General features: G+C 36.7%; 1 protein-coding gene across 1 annotated transcript; it reads right to left on the bottom strand.

Annotated features, from left to right (window-relative positions):
* Positions 1–9,134: 9,134 nt before the first annotated feature.
* tmem59 (transmembrane protein 59) lies at positions 9,135–21,521 on the bottom strand. The gene is made up of 8 exons (XM_039734628.1): positions 21,269–21,521; positions 20,997–21,102; positions 15,121–15,215; positions 12,913–13,065; positions 12,644–12,722; positions 12,067–12,184; positions 10,298–10,415; positions 9,135–10,030 (listed from the first exon to the last, which is right to left on the bottom strand). The coding sequence occupies exons 1-8, from the start codon at positions 21,422–21,424 to the stop codon at positions 9,884–9,886; spliced, it is 972 nt and encodes a 323-aa protein (XP_039590562.1). The 5' UTR covers positions 21,425–21,521; the 3' UTR covers positions 9,135–9,883.
* Between the last annotated feature and the right edge of the window lie 72 nt (positions 21,522–21,593).

Consider the following 21,593-nt stretch of genomic DNA (forward strand, 5'->3'; position numbering starts at 1 on the left):
TATGCAAATATCCTTAAATTAAAGTCTGCAATGTGCACTTTAATCACTTCTGAATTATTTGATTTGTAATTTTAAACTGTGTAGCAGAAGAATAAATCAAGGTAAAATGTGTTTTTGTTCCAAACATTATGGAGGACACTATATAACATATATATATATATATATATATATATATATATATATATATATATATATATATTTCTTAAGAAAACTCTAGAAAAAGCAGTTTTAACCAGTTAAATGATTGCTTGAATAAACATTTTATTCCTGATAGGTTTCATTAAGTTTTAGAAAAAACATCATAGTATAGAAATGGCACTGGTTAAAAGAGTAAATGATTTGTGGGTTAATGCAGGCAGAAGCCACACATGTGATCTTATTCTCTTAGACCTGAGCACAGCATTTGATGCCACAGACAACAGTATTCTTATAAATCACCTTAGATAATGGGTAGGCTTGTCCTGTAGTGCCTTAAATTGCTTTCAGTCTCATTGAACAGTTCGAAAATTCATTGTTAGCTGAAGTGATTGTATTTTGGAAGTCCATGTCATTGTATATGGTGTACCACAATGATTTATTCTAGGTTCACTGATTTTTTCAATCTACATGCTTCCATTAGGCCAAATTATCTCAAAATACAATGTGAACTACTAAAGTTATGCAGATGATGCACAGCCTTATTTATCTTTGGCACCGGATGATCCTGATGCTCTTGGCTCCCTGGTTCAATGTCTTACTAGTATGGATGAGTAGTAATGTTCTCAAACTAAATAAATTGGTGATTAGCAAAATGTAAATAGCGAGGATATTAGAATAAACTTAATCCCTCAGGTTTAAAAGTCAAGTGAAGGTAAAGAATTTAGGTGTAATAATGTACTCTGACCTAAACTTTAAATCGCACATTAAGCAGATTACTAGGACTGCATTTTTCACTTATAGAACATTGCAAAATGTAGACCTCATATCACATTAAAATATACTGAAAGTAACTCACACTTTTGTTTGTAGTCTGCTAGATTACTGTAATGCACTCCTAACAGGACTACCTAAGAAAGACATCAATCGGTTGAAGTGAATACAGAATGCAGCAGCTAGAACCTTAACTAAAAAATGAAACCTAAGCACATTTCACCAGTTTTAGTGTTGTTACATTGGTTATCTATGCCATTTAGAATTGACTTTAAAATACTACTTGTGGTGAAAGCCTCAAATAAATTTGCCTCTTCCTATAATTTGGAGTGCCTGTCCCCCTACACTCCAAGTCGTAACCTTAGATCTTCTAATAGTGGTCTGCTTATAATTCCAAGAACCAAGCTTAAAAATTGGTGAGGTGGCCTTTTGCTGTTATGCACCAAAAGACTGGAATACTTTACCAACAGAAATATGCCAGGTTAACACTGTAGATCATTTTAAAAATCTCCTAAAATCTCATTTTTTAATTTAGTTTTGTGGTAACATTTTAGTTGTACTCTGTAGTTAATAGATGATCTACAGTAGGCACAGAATTATCATACTGTTCAGGGATTTCCAGTCTTTGGCAATCTCTACTTTTGTGTCTTTTCCGGTTCTTCTGTGGTGGCATTTTGCACCAATACCACCTGACCAACACACTGTGTACTCACCTATGATGCTGGAAATGAAGGCAGGTGCCCCAGCTGACCACAAGGTCGATTGCACTGAATCCTCTGGGACAAAGTCTGGAAAAAAGAGAAATGACTTAAGAACAGTTATGTTAGGTACAGGGTGAGGCAGAAAGGACAGACGTTTTTACAAAATCACAAAATTGTTAATTTTTTCTTACAAAGAAATTATTGAAAGATTTGAGTTCATATTGAAATAGCTTTTGACAAAATCAAGTGTGGAAAACAACATCTCCCATGTGGTGTCCGTTATCACTGATGCATTTCTGAAAGCGTTGATGGAAGTTGGCCTCCACTCTTTTCAACATCGCTCTGTCGATTTGGGTGACTTCCGCGAATGGCTTCCTTCAGTTCCTCCAGTGTACGGGCTTATGCTTGTATACATGTGTCTTGAGGTGACCCCACAAGAAATAATCGCACATGGATAAGTCAGGGGACCGAGGAGGCCAATGAATGTCACCAAACCTGGAAATGAGGTGACCAGAGAAGAGAGGGCGAATAACATCCATTGATGCTCTAGCTGTGTGGCTGCCGCCCATCCTGTTGAAACCACACACGCTGGATGGGAATACGTTTTGTCGTAATTCAGGTAAAAGTTGTTTATTATCTCTATATAGTGCTCCGAGTTCACGGTAACAGCATTCCCATTATAATTTTCGAAAAGTAAGGAACAACGACGTTGTTTTCTCCATAGCGCACAAACCGTCACTTTCGCCTGTGCAGCGGTCTTTCGTGTAATTTTTCAGATTTTCAGAAGCCCAATAACTGCAATTCTGTTGATTCACCAAGCCATTGAGATGAAAATGAGCTTATTACTCATGAACAAAATGAGGTTGTCATTTTGCTCAAAATTGCTTCCATTTCATATGCTAAGTTCAGTTGCTGTGTGTAATCCCGGCCTTCAACTGTTGCACAACGCCAATTTGTAGGGATGAAAATGCAGGTCTAAATGCAAAATACGCCTTACCAAACGATTACTGAAGCAAAGTTCAGAAGAATGCTTCCAGAGCAGATCGACTTGGACTGCACAGCAGGACTAGTCGACGCTTCCATATTTTCAGGGTACGTGCGTTTGTGTAGCCCCGGCGTCTTTTGTTCATTAGTTTACCTCAGTCGAAGTGCTTTAACCCAACGTAGGATAGTGTTACGAGTGGGAACAGCTTTATTTCTGTGGATATTGAAATGGCAATGAAACTCACGCTGAACTGCGGTAATAGATTGGTTGTTCTTGACAAAATAGTTGTATACAAAACGCGTGTTCTATCGCCCACGGCTCCATGGCTTCAACTAAAAAGAAAATAAAAAAATGCTAAGACTTCGCGAACCTAACGCCACCTACCGCACATCTGTCACTCCACCTAGTGGTGAGTTCTAGCCATTTCAAAGACGTCCGTCCTTTCTGCCTCACCCTGTAGAATGCTCAGTGGGGTTGTGCGATCTTTTGACCTTGGAACCCTGCAGATTTTGTTTTTTCTCCAGCTTAAATGGATTTTTTTTCTTGCTCTCCCAGCCATCTTGCCTTATCACCGGAATTATCTTTAGAGACTTACATTAGGATACTGTAGATAAGGACGCTTCTACTAATTATATAAAGTATTTACAGCATGTTTTATAAAATCATGTAGAATTATTTACTTTTCTTTGTTACTTATTAATTAATATTCTTACATAATCTTTGTTTTTTAATTTTCTTGTAACTTTCTCTCTGACATTGTGTAAAACACTTTGAGCGATATTCTTTATATGAAAGAGTGTTATATAAATAAATGTTGTTTTCAAAAGACTTATGAAAATCAAGATAAATATCATATACATCCTCTCTGATCCTACCTACCCTTTGGTTGATTCCTCAAAACATTCCAGCTATTAGTGAAACACAAACTTTCTCATCTGAATCCATGCTAACAGTTTCCTCAGACTCCTGTTCTAGACACATACCACTCAATCTTTTTGAGTTAAAACAATCACTTCTGAACACCTTGAAATCAGTTTCTTCTCCAATGCCAAACTGACTCACTGGTACATGAAAGCCATTACATATACCGTCAACAACTCATGATGCTTAGTCATGCAAGACATTGAGCTCTCTAGGATATCCCTAATTTTGGACCTCTGGACCAAAAACTAATTTGTAGGCAAATTTTGGGTCATATTTTGTGAAGGAAATTAGACACTTATGATAAGCAATAATTCAAAAAGCATCTTCAGCAAATATGATCAGAAGGACTTGAAGGTGTGCTTGCCATATCAATTAACCCCAGGGTTCACCCCTTATGGGATCCAAGGGTCATTTTCCAAAACTTTGAAAAATTAGGAATCATAAGCATTTGGAATGACATTTTATCCTATTCTGAGGTTGCCATTTCCCAAACATCATAATATTTTTATATTTAATTGTCTACCCCTTTGTGTAGTCATAGCCCTTCTAAAAGCCAGACCCAGAAGGATAAAATGACAATTTTCAAACATGAACACATGAAGTATTGTTTTAGACTATTTCAAGATCCATGATTATTTATTTATTTTTGTTGGATATCATTTGTTAATCGCTGAGGGAAATTGTCTTTTTGATCCTTTACTAGTAATATAGGTCTCTATGGACCTCTATCAGAAGGTGAAAACTGACAAACTTCTATTACAACTGAGAATATTTAGACTTTAAACATATTTCAAACATCTGAAATAACTGTTCTTGTTTATTATGTACTTCTACCTCATGGAATAAATGTATACGAGCACCCTGAATTAGGTCAACTTACACTAATTCAGCATTTTATTACAAGTTGCTTCCAATGATTTACCTGTGGTGCATGTTAGTTTGCCAGGATACAATGCGACTCATGATTGTATTTCAAAAGTGTTGGGAATAATTTTTCAGCTCTTTTCTGCTTCATCTGGAGAACTAAAACTGTAGAACTTGCCTTGAATGTCCACTCTCTGTTTAGCAGGATACAAGAGGCTGTATCTGAATTCAACTTTGTGTTAAATGCTGTAAAAACGTTTAGCAGCAGTTGAAGGTAAAAATAAGGAAAATGCAAATGCGGTTATTTTCAAATATAATCTCGTTTCAGTCTGAGAAGTGACATCAGATTTACTTTAGATTGTAAATTATTGATGCCCTGAGGTGGGCTGATGCCCTGCCCAGGGTTTGTTTACTGCCTTGCGCCCTGTGTTGGCTGGGTTTGGCTCCAGCAGACCCCGTGACCCTGTGGTTAGGATATAGCGGGTTGGATAATGGATGGATGGATGTAAATGATTGAACATACAATAAGGCTTCTAGGTTTTGAGATGTTTGATCCACATATGGATTAAGCTGCTGATATCCCGGTGTCTGATTTGAAGTTCTATCCAGTTGTTTGAGAGAATAGTTCAGCAATGAATTTCACTGGGTTTGGACTTTCACAGTTTTCAGGGTGACCTTCAATTCTGACATTATTTATTCTATATCCATCTTCCTGCACAGCTAGTTTGTCTCCAACACCTTTGCATTCGGATTTTGTAGCTGTTGCTTTTTGTCAACAGTGGAGCCAATTGGTCAATAATTTCAATACGAGTCATGAACATTTGCTTAATCTCTTCAAGCTGAGCACCAAGTGCTCTACATTTATTTTCAAAATAAAGCCTATTTAATCCAAGCAGTACTTCTCCCTCTGCAATTTCCAAATCAATACATCCTTAGTGGTCCCTGTTATTGTTAGGAGGTAATCAACTTCCTCATAGTATACACCACTTTACCATGTCTAATACTCTTCACCTCCTCAACTGATCTTTTACTACTAAAATATTGAATCTCTGGGTCACCTTTTGCTTTTTGCAGTATTTCTCTCCAGTGGTCTTTTAGCCTTCCTTATATCCTCTGTTTCTCTCATATGCCCTGTGGTTAGTGCTAGAGTTACTAGTTTTACAGTATATACCTTATAGAGCTTACCCAAGCCATATCCTTTTCACCAAGTTTAAATAGTTTGAAGAGAAATGTATATTCAGTAGTTGGACAAGAGTACATTTTAATCAAATGATACAGTCCTCAATTCCCCTAAACTAGCCATTCTAAGGTAATTAAATAATATTTAGAGACAAATGTTCTCAAGAATTTCTGACCAATATAAAAATAACTTTTCTTTTTAAGATTTTAGAGAAAGCTATAATCTCACAAGTCAGTTCTATCTTAAAAATGCAACCCTTATGAGAAAATTCTCTTTGGTGCTTCCCCAGTCACAGTGCAGAAACGATATTAACTTATAGTATAGTAAATAACATTTGAATTTACCCAGAGGTAGCCAATGCACAGATTTTGATGATACTGACCATAGCATTTTACTGCACAGACATATTTCTACAAAATGCGTACTCCATTACTCAGTTTGAAATTAAATATGCTTTCTCACAGATTTTGCTGCTTGAAGCTTATTTTGTTCAAATACACCAGAGGTATTATTCAGGACTAGGGCTTATCCTTTAGCTAGTGCATTTCCATCCTTTGTAACACTTGCTTTATTCACTTTGGTAGCTTTGCACAATTGTTTTTTTTTAAATGCAGAATCCTAAATGTTTAAGCTCATTAAATCAAATCTAGCCAAAGAGTATGCTTTATCTCCATAAATTAATTCAAACTGGTATCTTACTTAATTCAAAACATAACATAAAGTGCATAACTAGAACTAAGAAATATCAGTGTAACTCCAGCTGTAAGAACACTACTCTGATTTATCTATACTAATAAAAGGCAAAGCCCTCACTGACTCACTCACTCACTGACTGACTCACTGACTCATCACTAATTCTCCAACTTCCCGTGTAGGTAGAAGGCTGAAATTTGGCAGGCTCATTCCTTACAGGTTACTTACAAACGTTAATCAGGTTTCATTTCGAAATTCTACGCATAACGGTCATAACTGAATTCTACTTACGTATATATACGGCCATAGCCTGCAGCTTGTCGCCGTGTGGCGGAGTTGCATCCCCATCACCATGCCTTCAACGTAGTTGGCTGCCTGCCTATATTGCATCCCCATACCCACGCCTCCCACATAATATAAGGCCATCCGTCAGCAGCAATCCAATAGACATGCTGCCGCTAAATATTTGCAGGCAAATCAAAAAGTTAATACATCTTAGATTCATGAGTAGCGATTTGGGTGGTGAGATGTCTGTCGAGGTGATCACTGTAATATTTATATGTCATTGAAATGTATTATTATCAGGCATGGTTTAGGCACCTATGTCATCAGGAAGGCACCAGAAAAAGGGACCTCAAGGTTACTATTATGGAAGTTAATTTAGAGCACGGATGCCGTGAATGTCAGAGCTGTAATAAATAAAGTTCCCTGCATACTTTAAAAGAAAGTCTCGCCATCATTTCATTTTTGATCATTTGTGAAAACAAGACATGGTGTCAGAATAGAGGACAGCCATGGATTTTGTTGGAGTTCCCTCACCACGAATTGACTGGGATTCTCTTAACCTGCCGGGAGAATGGAAAAAGTTCAGACAGCACGTGGAGCTGATGTTTTCTGGCCCGCTAAAAGGCAAAGACGAGAGTGAGAAATGCAGCTACCTGCTCCTGTGGACTGGGAAAAAGAAAGAGACATTTTTAACACATTGACTCTCACCCAGGAGGAAGCCAAGTTACTGAAAACTTATTATGACTGTTTTGAGGCATATGTCATGCCTAAGACCAATACGATATTCGCGAGATACAAGTTTAATGAGAAGACGAGGGTATAAACGAGACTTTTGATCACTTTGTAACGGAGTTAAAATTGCTGCTGAAGTACTGTGCTTATGCAAACGAAGATGAGATGGTCAGGGACATTATAGTGTTTGGCACAAACTCAGCTAAAGTGCCGGGTCTGAGCTAACATTAAATAAAGCCTTGGACATCACAAGATTGCACGAGATAGCACAAACACAGCTGAGAACCTTCAATGCATGTACTCCGAGTGGCTCACGTGAACTGACTGTGAACGCAGTACGTGAGACAACAAGCAGGAGCTCCAAAGAGCGCTGAACAAAAAACGCATTACACAATTGAGAAGGCAGCAAAAGAATATGAAGCGAGTGACGCATACAAGCATATTCATAAGTACAGCTACTGCGGAAACAAAGCACACTGTGGAAAAAGTCAATGTCCAGCTAAAGGAACACAGTGTAAAAAATGTGATAAATTGAACCACTTCTCTAAAGTTTGCAGGACTGGGAAAGGTAAACCCATGCATGCAGTGTGTGATGTCTCAGATAAAGATGAAGACAAGCTGTTTATTGATGCAGCAAGAAAAGAACAACCCTCTGTAGACATATCAATAGGAAAGCAAGGTGTAAAGCTTAAGTTTAAATTAAGTTCATAGACACGCTGCCGCTAAATATTCGCAGGCAAATCCACAACTTAATACCGGGAATGCCTGTAGTGAACACTTCGATGAATGAAACCTGTTATCTTTACAACGGTTGACAAACATGGAATGTAACTTGAACACAACATATCCTCCAAATATGAACCTGATTGAAAGAAATAATGATAATCAAATCCTTGATGACAGTAACACTCATAACAGTCACAAAACAATTACATTGACAATCATGTTACGTTATTTTTAAAATGTTCCCTTTTCTTTTTCATAACTTCTTTAATGCACTACTTCTCCGCTGTGAAGCGCGGGTATTTTGCTAGTGTAACAATATTAGGGAAGACCCACCTGTGTCAACAATCAAATCAAGGACAAAAACATGTCAAATGAAAGACCAGCTACCATTATTATTTGTTTTTTTAGTAATCCTATTAATGATCTTGATTAACCATTACTAAATGTTACTCATTTTATTTATTTTCACAGTGTTCTGTAGTGGTGTATTTTGTTGTGGGGATGACATCTCCACTGTCAAACCCTTATGGATTTGTTATATTTTGCCTGTGCTGTAAATACATAGTGACTTGCTGGGGTAGGTGGCCTGCTGATCTAGGACAGTTGGTATCAGTGACTAGACTTTATGCTTTAAAAAATTTTTTGTAATAAAAAAAGACTCAATTTCTCCATATTAAGTTTGAGTTTTATTTGTAATTCATTTTGGGGTTTTATTTGAACTGGTTTCCTGTGTTTGTGCCCAGTTCTGCTAGAACAGGCTTCAGCTCCCCGAGACCCTTGGCCGGATAAGCGGTTAAAAAAATGATGAACTATTGATTATGTAGTATCTATAATGCATAAAGCACTGGAACTGTAATTGGAAGTGCATGGTGAAAAAAAAAAATTTCATTTAAGACTTTTTCTTTTTTTAAAATCAAAAATATGCTTAGGCAAAACTAAAACATAGCAAATGATTAAAGAAGAATGTTAAAAAAATCTAATAGCAAACACAAAATCTTTCAAATGTATAAAACATGCACTGAAGTCATCAAAAAAGGATAGACAAAGGAAATTAACATACATTTAATCAGACATTATTTATTAGACAAGTGTACTTTAATTTCAAAAGCATCTCAAAAATAAAAGGCAATGAATGTAACACTCAGAACTGAGATTTATTGAGGTTTTAAATTCCAGAAATAGTTTTTTTTTCTGCTAAACAGAACACATTTCATTTACATATTGTGATTCATGTTGTGCAAAATAAAAGGGAAACTTCTAACAACTCTGCATTTATATTTTATGGAAAGCAGATACATTTGACATTCTTTGTAGAGGACCTCTTAAATAATGGATTAAGCCTAAAGACAAAAAAAAAAAATAGTAGAATAAAGGCTTTCAACATACACAAACATAAAATGTGCCAGAAATTACAACACATGCTAGGAACATGAAAATATACAGCTGGACTGAATAACGTTAAACTTTAGAGGTCTTAGAAAACTAACAGGTTTATACAGCGTTCAGAAAAAAAAAGTATAAGCTTTTAAAGCTATCCTGAAACAAACAAAAAATCCCACACAAAATCATTATTTTAGTTAAATCAAATGTAATTAAAAAAGACACTAGACTAGAAAATTTAGGACATATCAAAAATTACACCTTTGCCAGTACAATGTGTGGTACATTTTAGGTTGTTTAATGCCACAAAAAGTTCATGAAAACATTACCCTTCCAACAATTAACACACCTCTTCAAAATCTAAGGCTTATAAAATGTAAGATAATCTGAATCAGTTTTGCAAATCATCCATTTATTTTTCTTGACTTAAATATTGGAAAAGGATCCCACTTTAGAAACTCTGCCTAAGAAAACAAATAGCAGACACCAGTGCTAACTCAAGCTTCAGATTTCAGACTTGCTTAGATTAACTTTAGATGGCAAAGGCCCAGCTTCTTCAGCTGCTGAACTTATAATAACCAACGATGAATGTGGGTATGGGGTCAACTTTTGATCCTTCATATATTCCAAGTCTCCATAAATACTTAATTTCTGAAAAAGAAAAAAAAAATAGAAAATTTTCAAAAACACTGAAAATATCTTCAGATAAATAAGAATCATCCAATGAATGCCTTGACACCCCCCTTCCTATATAAAGACAGACCATCCATTCAGCATTTGCATTTCACATGCATGAAATGTTTGACTATTGGGTACCCCCACTGTACAAAATGTTTACATTGTTTTATATTTTAACTTTACTAGCAAATTGGGAAAAAAGCTCCCAAGAGCAGACTTTTCAAACTAATGGCATCCTACCTCAGGCGGCACATACTGGTCTACAGCCGTTGCTACTGTAGCACAACAAATCCACATCAGGACTAGAACAGACAGCACTAATGTTGCAGTCAGAATCCATCCAGGCAGCCAAGCATTCCTTAAAATGAAAACATAAATTTATCACATAAGTGCTGTACTGTGATAATGACACTCAAGATCAGGTGGAACTCAATAAGGGGACAAACAATAGTACTACAATAAAACAACAACATTTATTTGTATAGCACGTTTTCATACAAATGATGTAGCTCAAAGTGCTTTACAAGATGAAGAAAGAAAGAATATATAAAAATTCGGCAATACTTTAACAAAGAATAAAGTAAGGTCTAAATAAAATAAGGGTCAGGGAGGACAGAAAAAGAAAAAAAAAAAAACTGGGTGGGAGGAAAAAACAAAATCTGCAGGGGTTCCAAGGCCATGAGACCACCCAGCCCCCTCTAGGCATTCTACCTAACATAAATGATCAATTAAAAATACTAACTGAAAATATATCGAGCCATTTTTATTTTGGGAAACCTACTGCAGCACACTCTTGTGTCCTTACTAGTAACGAGCAAATTCCATGGTGTTCGCTTTTCCTCAAGTTCAGGGAAATCACTGAAGTGTCTGCGAATATCACTGAACTCTCAGAAATGCATTGAAGTCAGGGGGGAGGACTAACTGAACTAGATTTGACTGGTGTCACAAATGTGCGCATGGGAGGCAGCTAAAGGGCTTGAGTAAGGGCAATTCCGAGTCATACTGGGATGTGGCAGAGTGCACTGACTCTCCTTCTCCCTTTCCTGCAGACCATTCACGGGAGATCCCACCTGGCCCTCTTGACGTCACTTCCGGGACCGAGCCTATGGAAGGAGACCTTGCCAGCTCCGGCCCTTGTGATGTCACGTCCGGGCTTGAACCTATGGCTGAAGACCTTCCTGAGCCCGGCCTCTTTGATCTCACTTCCTGTCTCTCCCTTTAAAAGCCTCCACCTTTTCCCTATTCCTTCAGTTCTGTTTTGGACTCGGTTTTGTGCACATCAGTGCTGTATTCATTTGAGCAACTTTGCAGCCAGGGAATCAGTTATACGGGTGGCTGCCCCAAACCTTTCTATGAGTTGGAGTCAAGTTAGTGACACTGGATTTATAATGGTGCAATCATCTTTAAGTGTCCCTGAAGGCTAGGGAAACGTCTACCAACTATGGACCAATTATTGTGGCCAAATGACCTGGGCTGTGCAGCACCACTGCACCACCGTGCCTCCGTGAAATCAAAAAAGACAGACCACAGTCAGAGACAACAAATGATATATTTTGTCAAAACAAAGCAGAAATACCGAAATTGTAGTCAAAAGTCAGAAAAAAATACATAGGCCTTTTAAAGGCAGAAAATTCAAAGCAGTGTATGTCATGATTGAAACCACTGGCTTGTGTTTTTTGAAGGCTCTCCAAACTGCAATTGGACTGACAGCAAACACTTTAACTAATTAATGAATTAATTAATTGAATATACACACAGTGGAGCTCTACATCATTGATAATATGACTTGTACATGATAAACTAAAACTACTGTAAACCACTGTTAATACACTCATAATTGTGATTTGACATCAAAAAATGTACATACTACTTGTATACATACTTAAAAACTCAAATTTTAACCAATACATTTTTATTGTTAAACACATTTTATTAAAAAGCTTTCACACTATACATGTAATAAATTATTTTTCTACTGTTAAAGTAAATTTAAAATTTGTATTGGTCACCTTGAAAGACATTTAAACAAGTTATGGTCCTCCTCCCCATTCTTTTCAAGATAAAATTCCTGTGCTTGTAAAATATTCTTTTGTTGTTCTTTATAGTCTGTATCATATTCCTGTTGATCTGTTGAAAGAGAATAACGAAGGTACTATTGTTTGATGTATGGGTAAAAAAATAGGTCTTTTCAAAGCAACTTATGATACATGAAGCATTTAGAAACCAAGAAAGAAACATTCATACAAACTTATAATTATAAAGAGACATGACAAACCAATGACCCTGTTCAAACTTATTTAAAAAATAAATGCACTTAAAATTTAGAATTAATTGATGAATCAATCGAGTTAAACTTTAATGCATGTCATTGCAAAAAAATTAAGTGTGCATAATCTATTTGTCTACAGAGCTGTTTAGTTGTTTTCTTTGTTTTGGGCCATGTGCACAAAAACATTAATTTTCTAATAACTTAATGTAAAAATATGTTTAGACGACCGATATATAATTCACTATTTAAAAGATAACTGCAGAATAGAATTCTTATTTTGCATTCTAAAATAACAAGTACAACCTAAAATAACTTACATGAATTTCTGTTGAAGGATGTTTCAAGCTCTTCTTTTGGCGACTTAAATGGCGACATAAACTGAATCTGTGGTTCTGACTAAGAAAGAAGTATGCAGGCATTTAGAATATATAATGCAAAACAAAATTTTTTACAATTTATTTCCACTCATGGCTCCATGAGAGAGCTTTTTATAAAAACATATTACGATTATGTAACAAGTGCTTGTGTTTTTTATTCCAACCTGAGAGCTACTTAACAACATTTATGATAAATATCTATAAATTACCTGAAATACAACTATTTTCCCATCATCAGCCTGAAGGTAAAAGGTCCAAGAAGAGGTAATAAAGCTTTGGGCTGAGCTCATAACATCATTCCAGAGGCCTCGAACAAGAATAAGAGGATAAAGGAGATGAATTCTAGGCATCATTGCCAACAGCTGTAAACAAATAAGACACACGAAAAAAGGCAGAAGTAAGTAAAACATTAGTAAGAATGTGGTAACATCTGCTAAAGATCTATCAAAATTATGGATTCAAAGTGTTTTATCCAAATAACTTGTTTTCAGATTCAATTTAATTTTAAGGGCACTGCCTTCCTGTGTTTTTTTGTTTTTCTTCATATAACCAAAATATACAACTAATAGAACACCACTTGGGTATTAAGAAAAATGGAATAAAAGGCAAAGAAGGAAAAGAACTGCTTAACTGAAAGTAGGAAAGGAGGTAAAATAAAAAGATGAGTGGAAAAGGGGGGAAACAGTCCAATCAAGTGAAATTAAATCCCTATCTTAATTCACATTTTCCAAATATTTTATTAAAACGGCACTGGATGCATACATATACACCTTAAAATACATTTACAGTGATCCCTCACTATATCGCGCTTTGACTTTCGCGGCTTCACTCCATTGCGGATTTTAAATGTAAGCATATCTAAATATATATTTTTTCGCTGGCTCACGGATTTCTGCGGACAATGAGTTTTTTTAATTTATGGTACATGCTTCCTCAGTTTGTTTGCCCAGTTGATTTCATACAAGGGACGCTATTGGCGGATGGCTGAGAAGCTACCCAATCAGAGCACGTATTACGTATTAAATAAAACTCCTCGATGATATACGATATGCTTCCCCCGCGGTGCTTTGCACACTTTAAAGCTCTAACAGCCTGTATTGATTTTTGATTGTTTGCTTTTCTCTGTCTCTCTCACTCTCTCTGACATTCTCTGCTATGGATGAGGGGGGCTGTTTGCATATAGGCTGTTTTCTTAGAAGAAACGGACGCTCCTCTAAAAAATGCTGAGACTACCTTCACATTGATCCCTTCATTGTGGCCGCTTTATTGTGGTGCCTTATTTACTTAAAAGCCCAAGAGCCCTATTGATTTTTGATTGTTTACTTTTCTCTCTCTCTGACATTCTCTGCTCCTGACGGCACTCCTTTGAAGAGGAAGATATATTTGCATTCTTTTAATTGTGAGACGGAACTGTCATCTCTGTCTTGTCATGGAGCACAGTTTAAACGTTTCACTAAAGGGTGTTATTTCATGTCTAGAGGACCCTAATAATGTTAAAACACGTATTTAGAAGGTCGTAAACAGGTTTTCTATGCTCTAACTGCGAAAATATTAGATTTATAAATAAAGAATCCTACTTCGTGGAAATTCATTTATCTGTCTGGAGTGGATTAACCGCGATAAACAAGGGTTTACTGTATAACTGTGCGGAGAATATTTATAAACGGTGTGGGAGAGTTTCTAAGGGCTTAAAATATATAAAAATAACCATACAAACATATGGTTTATACTTTGTGGATTTTCACCTATCGCGGGGGGTTCTTGAATGCAACCCCCGTGATCGAGGAGGGATTACTGTACTCCACTTTATTAAACAGTACAGTTCAAATCAGAAAAGCAACCAACCAATTTGATCAAAATATAAAAGATCAATATGCCATTGCTCTTGGTAACCTGGAACACCGAAAACTATCACTGGATAAGCTTGAGAAAATTTATACAATATCATTACATTAAAATATAAAGAAGCCAATCATTCAAAAAAATGTTGCAATTTTTAGATAATGGAAATCACAAGATTTTTTGACATGAATCAATTAAAAAACTGGCTAAGCAGGCTTAGGCAGAGTGTGCTGTATAAGGGACTCTACTGTCCCCATTCTGAAAACTGCACCTGAGTCTAGGAACAAGTTTGGCTTTGACCTCTGCAAAAAGAACTTTTCAAAATCAGAAAAGCACTGAAGCATACTAAAACTAATACATGAAAATCTTTGCAAGGTGACCATCCCTCAGGGGTTAAAGGCCAAGTTTTTTTGTCAATCATGATTGCGGCTTTGTTGCAACTTATTAACAAATTCCATCTAATATTTATAGAAATGTGCATTTATTGTCTTTTAGGTGTACTCTATATCTTCTACAGTTTGAAAAAAAGACAACATAATCCATTGTAATAAATGTGTGTTCATTATTGCACTCACCTGCTCTTGCCTTTGTTCAGCAAATGGAAGCTGGTTCTGGCATCCAAGATTACAAGCATATTGCTCTTCACTTTGAGAATAAGCTTCATGACAAGCTGTAAAACAGATAAACACAAAGTGCATGTGTTAACTGGCAGCTGTTATAGAGTAAAAGATACAGTTAAGGCCACTACCTTAACAAGGAATTAAAATTAAAACAAAATATTATGACCTTTATGCAGGTATACTAAAGCAGCCCTCATGGACAAAGATATAATTACCTTGGTCATAACCAAAAATAAAGTAGAAATTTTAAAATATAATTGGGGAAGACTTCACATTAAAATAACTACAGTGCCTGAAAAAAAATTGGATCTTTGTGGATTGGTGTACCCGGCAGAATAAAATGAGCACACATAGCATAGCAGTATAAAAATCTATTTCCTCCCACCCTCCATTGCCAGCACAATAAGAGAAAGCCTTACAGAGTATTAAGTTTACAATAAAACTAAAAAGGAGACTGTAGCTTTACACAACGAAAAGGAGTTAATAAACTTAAATAGATGTTCAGCAGACCATCGAAGTTATTTCTCTAATAATATAACAGACTTTTTTTAAGAAAAAAAGGCCAATCAGTCCATCATAGATGTGCATTTACCAACAATGTCATCAAGTTGAGATTACCATGTGAAAGGAAACTTTCTAAAAGTTTGTCTGAAATTTCTAACCAGCTTCAATCTGAAATTTTAAAGTAGCAGGAGACATTTAACCTATTAAATCAATTCACTTTTAAAACTTTTCATTTCAACCTTAATCTGCAAGTGAAAAAAAAAATCAACTTCATCTTTTCTCATAACTCTTATCCCTGCCATATCCCTTGCAATTCATGTCATACTGACATATATCTTTTTATATAATATGATACTGTGGCTGTCCAGGATTTTAAATCACTTGTAGCTCGCAAATCATTTGACCTATTGACCTGAAATTTGGTACACATATACTATGTGATGTCAACTATCCGCTTTCAGGAGACGATTGACCTCTAAGGTCAAAGGTCAACCAATAAGGTCAAGGTCAAAAATCAAATAACATGCAGCCTGAAATTTGGTACACATATACTATGCTGAAACTCTGCACTGCAGCTTTATTATTAAAAGCGAAAAGTTTGGGAATTATTATTCTTATTTTTCTTTTATTGTAGAATCAACTCTCAGCAGCAGGCAGCTGTGCGGCGCATGTGTATGGCGCCATTCTCATCCCTGCTACCTTCACCGTCACTTCCCCAACCAATTCATATCTCAAATCATTCTTGAGGCAGATTGAAGACTTAAGTGCCAGTGAAAGATTAAGGAAAACGTACTAAGCAATTGCAACACAAAAACTGACTTGATCAGTTTTAACGAGAAAAGATGCTGACGAAAGAGAAGTGAGCCGCTAGGGTGGAGAAAAGAACAGCTGCTCAGGAAGCAGCAAGCACATAAACCACAGCAAAATACAAAAATATAAATACCACAAGAAAATCTGATCGAATAACATAATTTGTAATACAAAAATGATGCAACCTGAAAGAAGTATCAGAAAGTCATGCCTTCCTGAACAAGGAAAGCTGAATTAAGTCAGCTGATTTTATTTACATAGGGAGGCCATTCCAAAGTCTGGGAAAAACATAGCTGAAGGCTTGGTCATCTGCAGAGCACAGGTTAGTTCTGGGTTAGTTCCAAGCCAACAGACCACAGCATTCATGGATTGGTAGTAACACATTCCCAAGTGTATGATGACCCTCACTTGTTCATCTATAACTGTGTAGCCAGACACAGCTCCAACTCCATCATTACATTTACTGAGGATACCACTGTCACAGGACTGATCATCAACAATGATAAAATAACTTACAAAGGAGGGGTCTACCTGCTTACTTAGCAGTGCCAGGACAATAACCTCACCCTTAATATCATTAAAAACAAGGAACTGGTCACACACTTCAGGAAGCAGACCACATTCTGCCTGCACCAGTGTGGATGCTGGTGAGAGAGTGAGCAGCTTAAAATTTCTTGGTGTGATCTTCACTGGTAAACTGCAGTAGACACAGCACATTTCGGCGATTGTCAAGATGCCTCATGAATACCTCTACTTCCTCAAATGTCTGAGAAAAGCTCAGACTCCACATTTGTAGTTAACTTCTAAAGGTAAACAGTGGTGTCAGTCCTCACTGGTGATATCACATCCTAGTTATGACTCCTGCAAGGACCATAAAAGCCTGCAGAGGGTTGTGAAGTTGGCACAGACAAAAATACATATTCTCTCCCACAAGCTAAGCAGAAATGGAATATTCTATTTATTGTCCCTCTGAGTACAGATTAGTCCCAGTTTATTATCTGCCTTGCAGTTTGTAAGGCATGGAGGGCAAACAGTTTTCAAACCGTATCCCATAACATATCATACTGACCATATTGAATGTGCCATCCGTATACAATGTACTGAATGTAATAAGTAAACCATATGCAGGTTTGTCACAGAGAAATAACACAACCTTTAAGTATAGAAAGCAACTGAAGTTTAACAAGAAAAAGCTAGATTTGTAGAAGAAACTTTTTTTTCCTCCCCATTTTTCCTGTTTAACAATTTTTTTCTTTTTTTAAAGTGTTTGCTTTGAATCTTCACTAAACCTTTTTAAAACGGACCTTATTAGACTGAGAAATTTCTTTTGTACATGTTTACTCATGCTGATCCTACCTTACTAATTCAGTAGCTGCTTGATTTCGAGACCCTGGAAAAACGCTGATACAATAACCATAAAGAAAGGGTGCAGATGAATTCTGCTTTTGTTGCATGTTTATTTTCTGTTTTATTTTATAGATAAAATATTTATAACACTCCAAGAGTTCTAAAGGAAAACTACTACAGAAGAATAAATAATAATGTTTTAACAAAAGAGTCCCTGGTCTATGATGGCAGGAGTGGCTCCAACCAATTTCTAAATTAGAGGTCAGTTCTTGCTGTTCATGTAACACATTTGTATTGCTTGTTAATGCACTCACTATGTCAGACATTTTTGGTATTATAGACTTTGACTTCCTGAAAGCATCAAATATTTCATGGACCAAATGAAAACTTGCTGGTCCTTCCCTTTCCTCTGCTCATTCATTCCAAATGTTTTAATGATGGTTATGTTTTGTTTATTGAACACTTAAGATGCATATACTATAGGTCTAAATATACTGCTGAATCGTTCATCTCCCTATTATTTCTATTTAATTGTTAATTGCCAAATAATTAAGGAAAAAATAAATAATTACAATTTGTGACCCTGAAGCTGAAGTGATCCACAAAAAAAGCAAATGGCACAGTCTTACATGGTTGTCTTTGTCTAATATTTCTCCCTAATCAAAAAATATACTCATGTTGTTTACTTTGTTGACTTTCATCTTTTCAACTGGAGTTTTTTTTTTGTTGAATGGCAGTCTCCTTGGAGCCATGCAAACAGATAGACTGATATAAACTATCCTTACTTTGCAGGAAAAAAATCCTGTTCATAGGTATTTTTTTCTTTTAATAATTTGGAATGCTTTCTTAAGGAATGCAAACATTTGCAGATTTTTTACACATGCTGACAAACAAAATGCCTACCATGTGTCTTGTGTTTAATAATATATCAAGCAATTAAATAAGTCAATAAAAGCTATGCAGTTGTGGGACAGTGACACGATTAAAAGAGGTGCCTTAACATCCATACTATGTGCAACAACACTTATCACAATCCAGGTAACTCTGCAGTGAGGTTTGCATATTTGGAGTAAATGAAGGAGGCATGTAAGACAGGAATGGTGTCAGACTGGAATGTGCAGAATATAGTGTTGTGTGGATGACTCACAAACCAGGCTCCTGTGTTATAACATCAGTCTCCTTTTAAATGAAACAGCTGACAGAGTGAAGGGGTAAAGTAGAAAAGAACTGAAAATCTCATACTGACCTTTAAGTATTTTGCACACTGCTCTTTGACATTCTTTGATATCCTTCTGCTGTGAAACATTCTGACCAGTCATTGTTTACACATGTCTTAAGTAACTATTATCATATACTGATAATTTTTGTATTATCTATATCTATTATTTATTATATTACATATTTATTGACTAGGGTGGCGCAGAGGGTAGCGCTGCTGCCTCGCAGTTAGGAGACCTGACTTTGCTTCCCGGGTCCGCCCTGCATGGAGTTTGCATGTTCTCCCCGTGTCTGCGTGGGTTTCCTCCGTGTTCTCAGGTTTCCTCCCACAGTCCAAAGACATAAAGGTTAGGTGCATTGGCGATCCTAAATTGTCCCTAGTGTGTCCTGTGGTGGGCTGGCGCCCTGCCCAGGGTTTGTTTCCTGCCTTGCACCCTGTGTTGGCTGGGATTGGCTCCAGCAGACCCCCCATGACCCTGTAGTTAGGATATAGCGGGTTGGATAATGGATGGATGGATGGATTTATTGACTATATTTATGTATCTAGATTGCATAATACCATACATTGCATCAATCTTGTCTTTGCATAATGTCTTGTCTTGTTTGTGTTTTAATTTTAAATTTAAATTCTATTGTTAATTAAATTTTTTTTTATTTGCCCTTCATGTTGTTACACTGTGGACCCTGAGCTTCGCAATTTCGTCTATCTGTATACAGTACTTGTATATGGTTGAGATGACAATAAAGATTATGGAGAATTCACTGCATCCACTGAAATCTCCAGACAGAGGAGCAGCTTCAGCGACAGATTGCTGTCACTGTCCTGCTCCACTGACAGACTGAGGAGATCGTTCCTCCCCCACACTACGCGACTCTTCAATTCCACTCGGGGGGGTAAACGTTAACATTATACAAAGTTATTGTCTGTTTTACTTGCATTTTTATCACTCTTTAATATTTTTTATCAGTATGCTGCTGCTGGAGTATGTGAATTTCCCCTTGGGATTAATAAAGTATTGATCTATCTATCTATCTAAAGTTCACTCTGACTTTGAAGTGTATGGACAGTGGCCAGAGCTGCATTGTTCTATGGATGTTGAGGTGGATGTATGGAGTAACAATGCTTTATAAGATCAGGAATGCAGGAATAAGAGGTACAGTAAAGGCTGGAGAGATCTCAAACAAAATACAGGTAGGAATTTTAAAGTGGTATGGGCACGTCTTGAGAAGACAGGTAAAGAAGAATCATGGATATGTAGTTGTCAGCACTGAGGAAAAAGAGGGCAACCAAAGAGAAAGTGGGCAGAACGTGTGAAGGGGGAATCCAAGCCAGAAAGATGAGGAAGTGAACCCAAGATGAAAGTGGAGGAGACTGGTCCAAAATAGCAACCCCACATGAAAGTGGGAAAAGCTTTAGAAAAAGAAGAAGAAACCATTTACTGCCACACTGGTTAATACACACATACTGTGTAACCGAGGTTTATATTAAACCAATATCCAGTCACATTGCTATGACAAGCACACTTTAATCTAGTGTGCATGCTGCATAGTAACAGTAAATATATAACTATGGTTCATTATAAAACTTAATTCAGCTGTTCTCTAACCCACTTATTCAGTTTAAATTTATGGGCTGTACAGTACCATAGCAACAACAGGCGTAAGCAAGAACACATTTCTGCAAGGTGGAGCCAGTTTAATGGGGAAATGTATAAGCGTTTTGGACAAAACGAGTGATTAAAATAAGTATGAATTCGTCGGAATTTCGTGCCGCTCAGTAAATCGCGGAAATCGACACTCCTGGGAACTGGAGCCATAATAAAAATAACGATTACTCAAGGGCGGGCATATTTCGAGTTTACTTACTTCGAGATTTTTGCTGTTGAATAAATGGGTGCTTGAAAAGGTATGCAGGTTAATGACATTATGCGCAAAAATGTAATACTGATTACCTGATTCACATTCAATTTTAGTTTGGTTAAGGTCTTCTCCTTCGTTTACAAACTGGCAGATTGAAAAAAGACGACATCCTCTCTGGCAGGCATACAACTCTTCTTCCTATAAGCAAAATGTATGTTATATATGATCAAACAGAGTAAAAAGGTGCGAGGTCTAGTGTGAACATTGCCGTATCTGAAGAACCCTCGTGGCCCTTAAATAACAATAACAAAAACAACCAAGCGTGGCATTTACCAATATGGGTGTGCAGAAGCAAAGTACTTACCCTGGGGTACGTATGCAGAGTGTAGGTCAACTGGCATGTTTTGTGGCAGGAAACGGTATCCCCCAAAACACCATCAAAAACGTCCTGGGAACTAAAACTGCACCCCACCATAAGGCACACTGTAAAAACATTTACTGACAACTTCCACACCTCCATGTTTTAGTCTACAAAAAGCAGCTCTGTGTGGGACAAAAACGTCTTCTTCCGTGTTACACCCAATCCTGCAAAACAACATTCAGTGACCAGTGACGGTCAGGAAACTGACTTTAACAGCAGGTGTTGCCTACCATTCCGGCTCCTGTGTTGTTAACAGTGGTCTCGCTCT

This window comes from Polypterus senegalus, chromosome 14 (genome assembly GCF_016835505.1).
Source record: "Polypterus senegalus isolate Bchr_013 chromosome 14, ASM1683550v1, whole genome shotgun sequence".
In the NCBI taxonomy this organism is placed as follows: Eukaryota; Metazoa; Chordata; class Cladistia; order Polypteriformes; family Polypteridae; genus Polypterus; species Polypterus senegalus.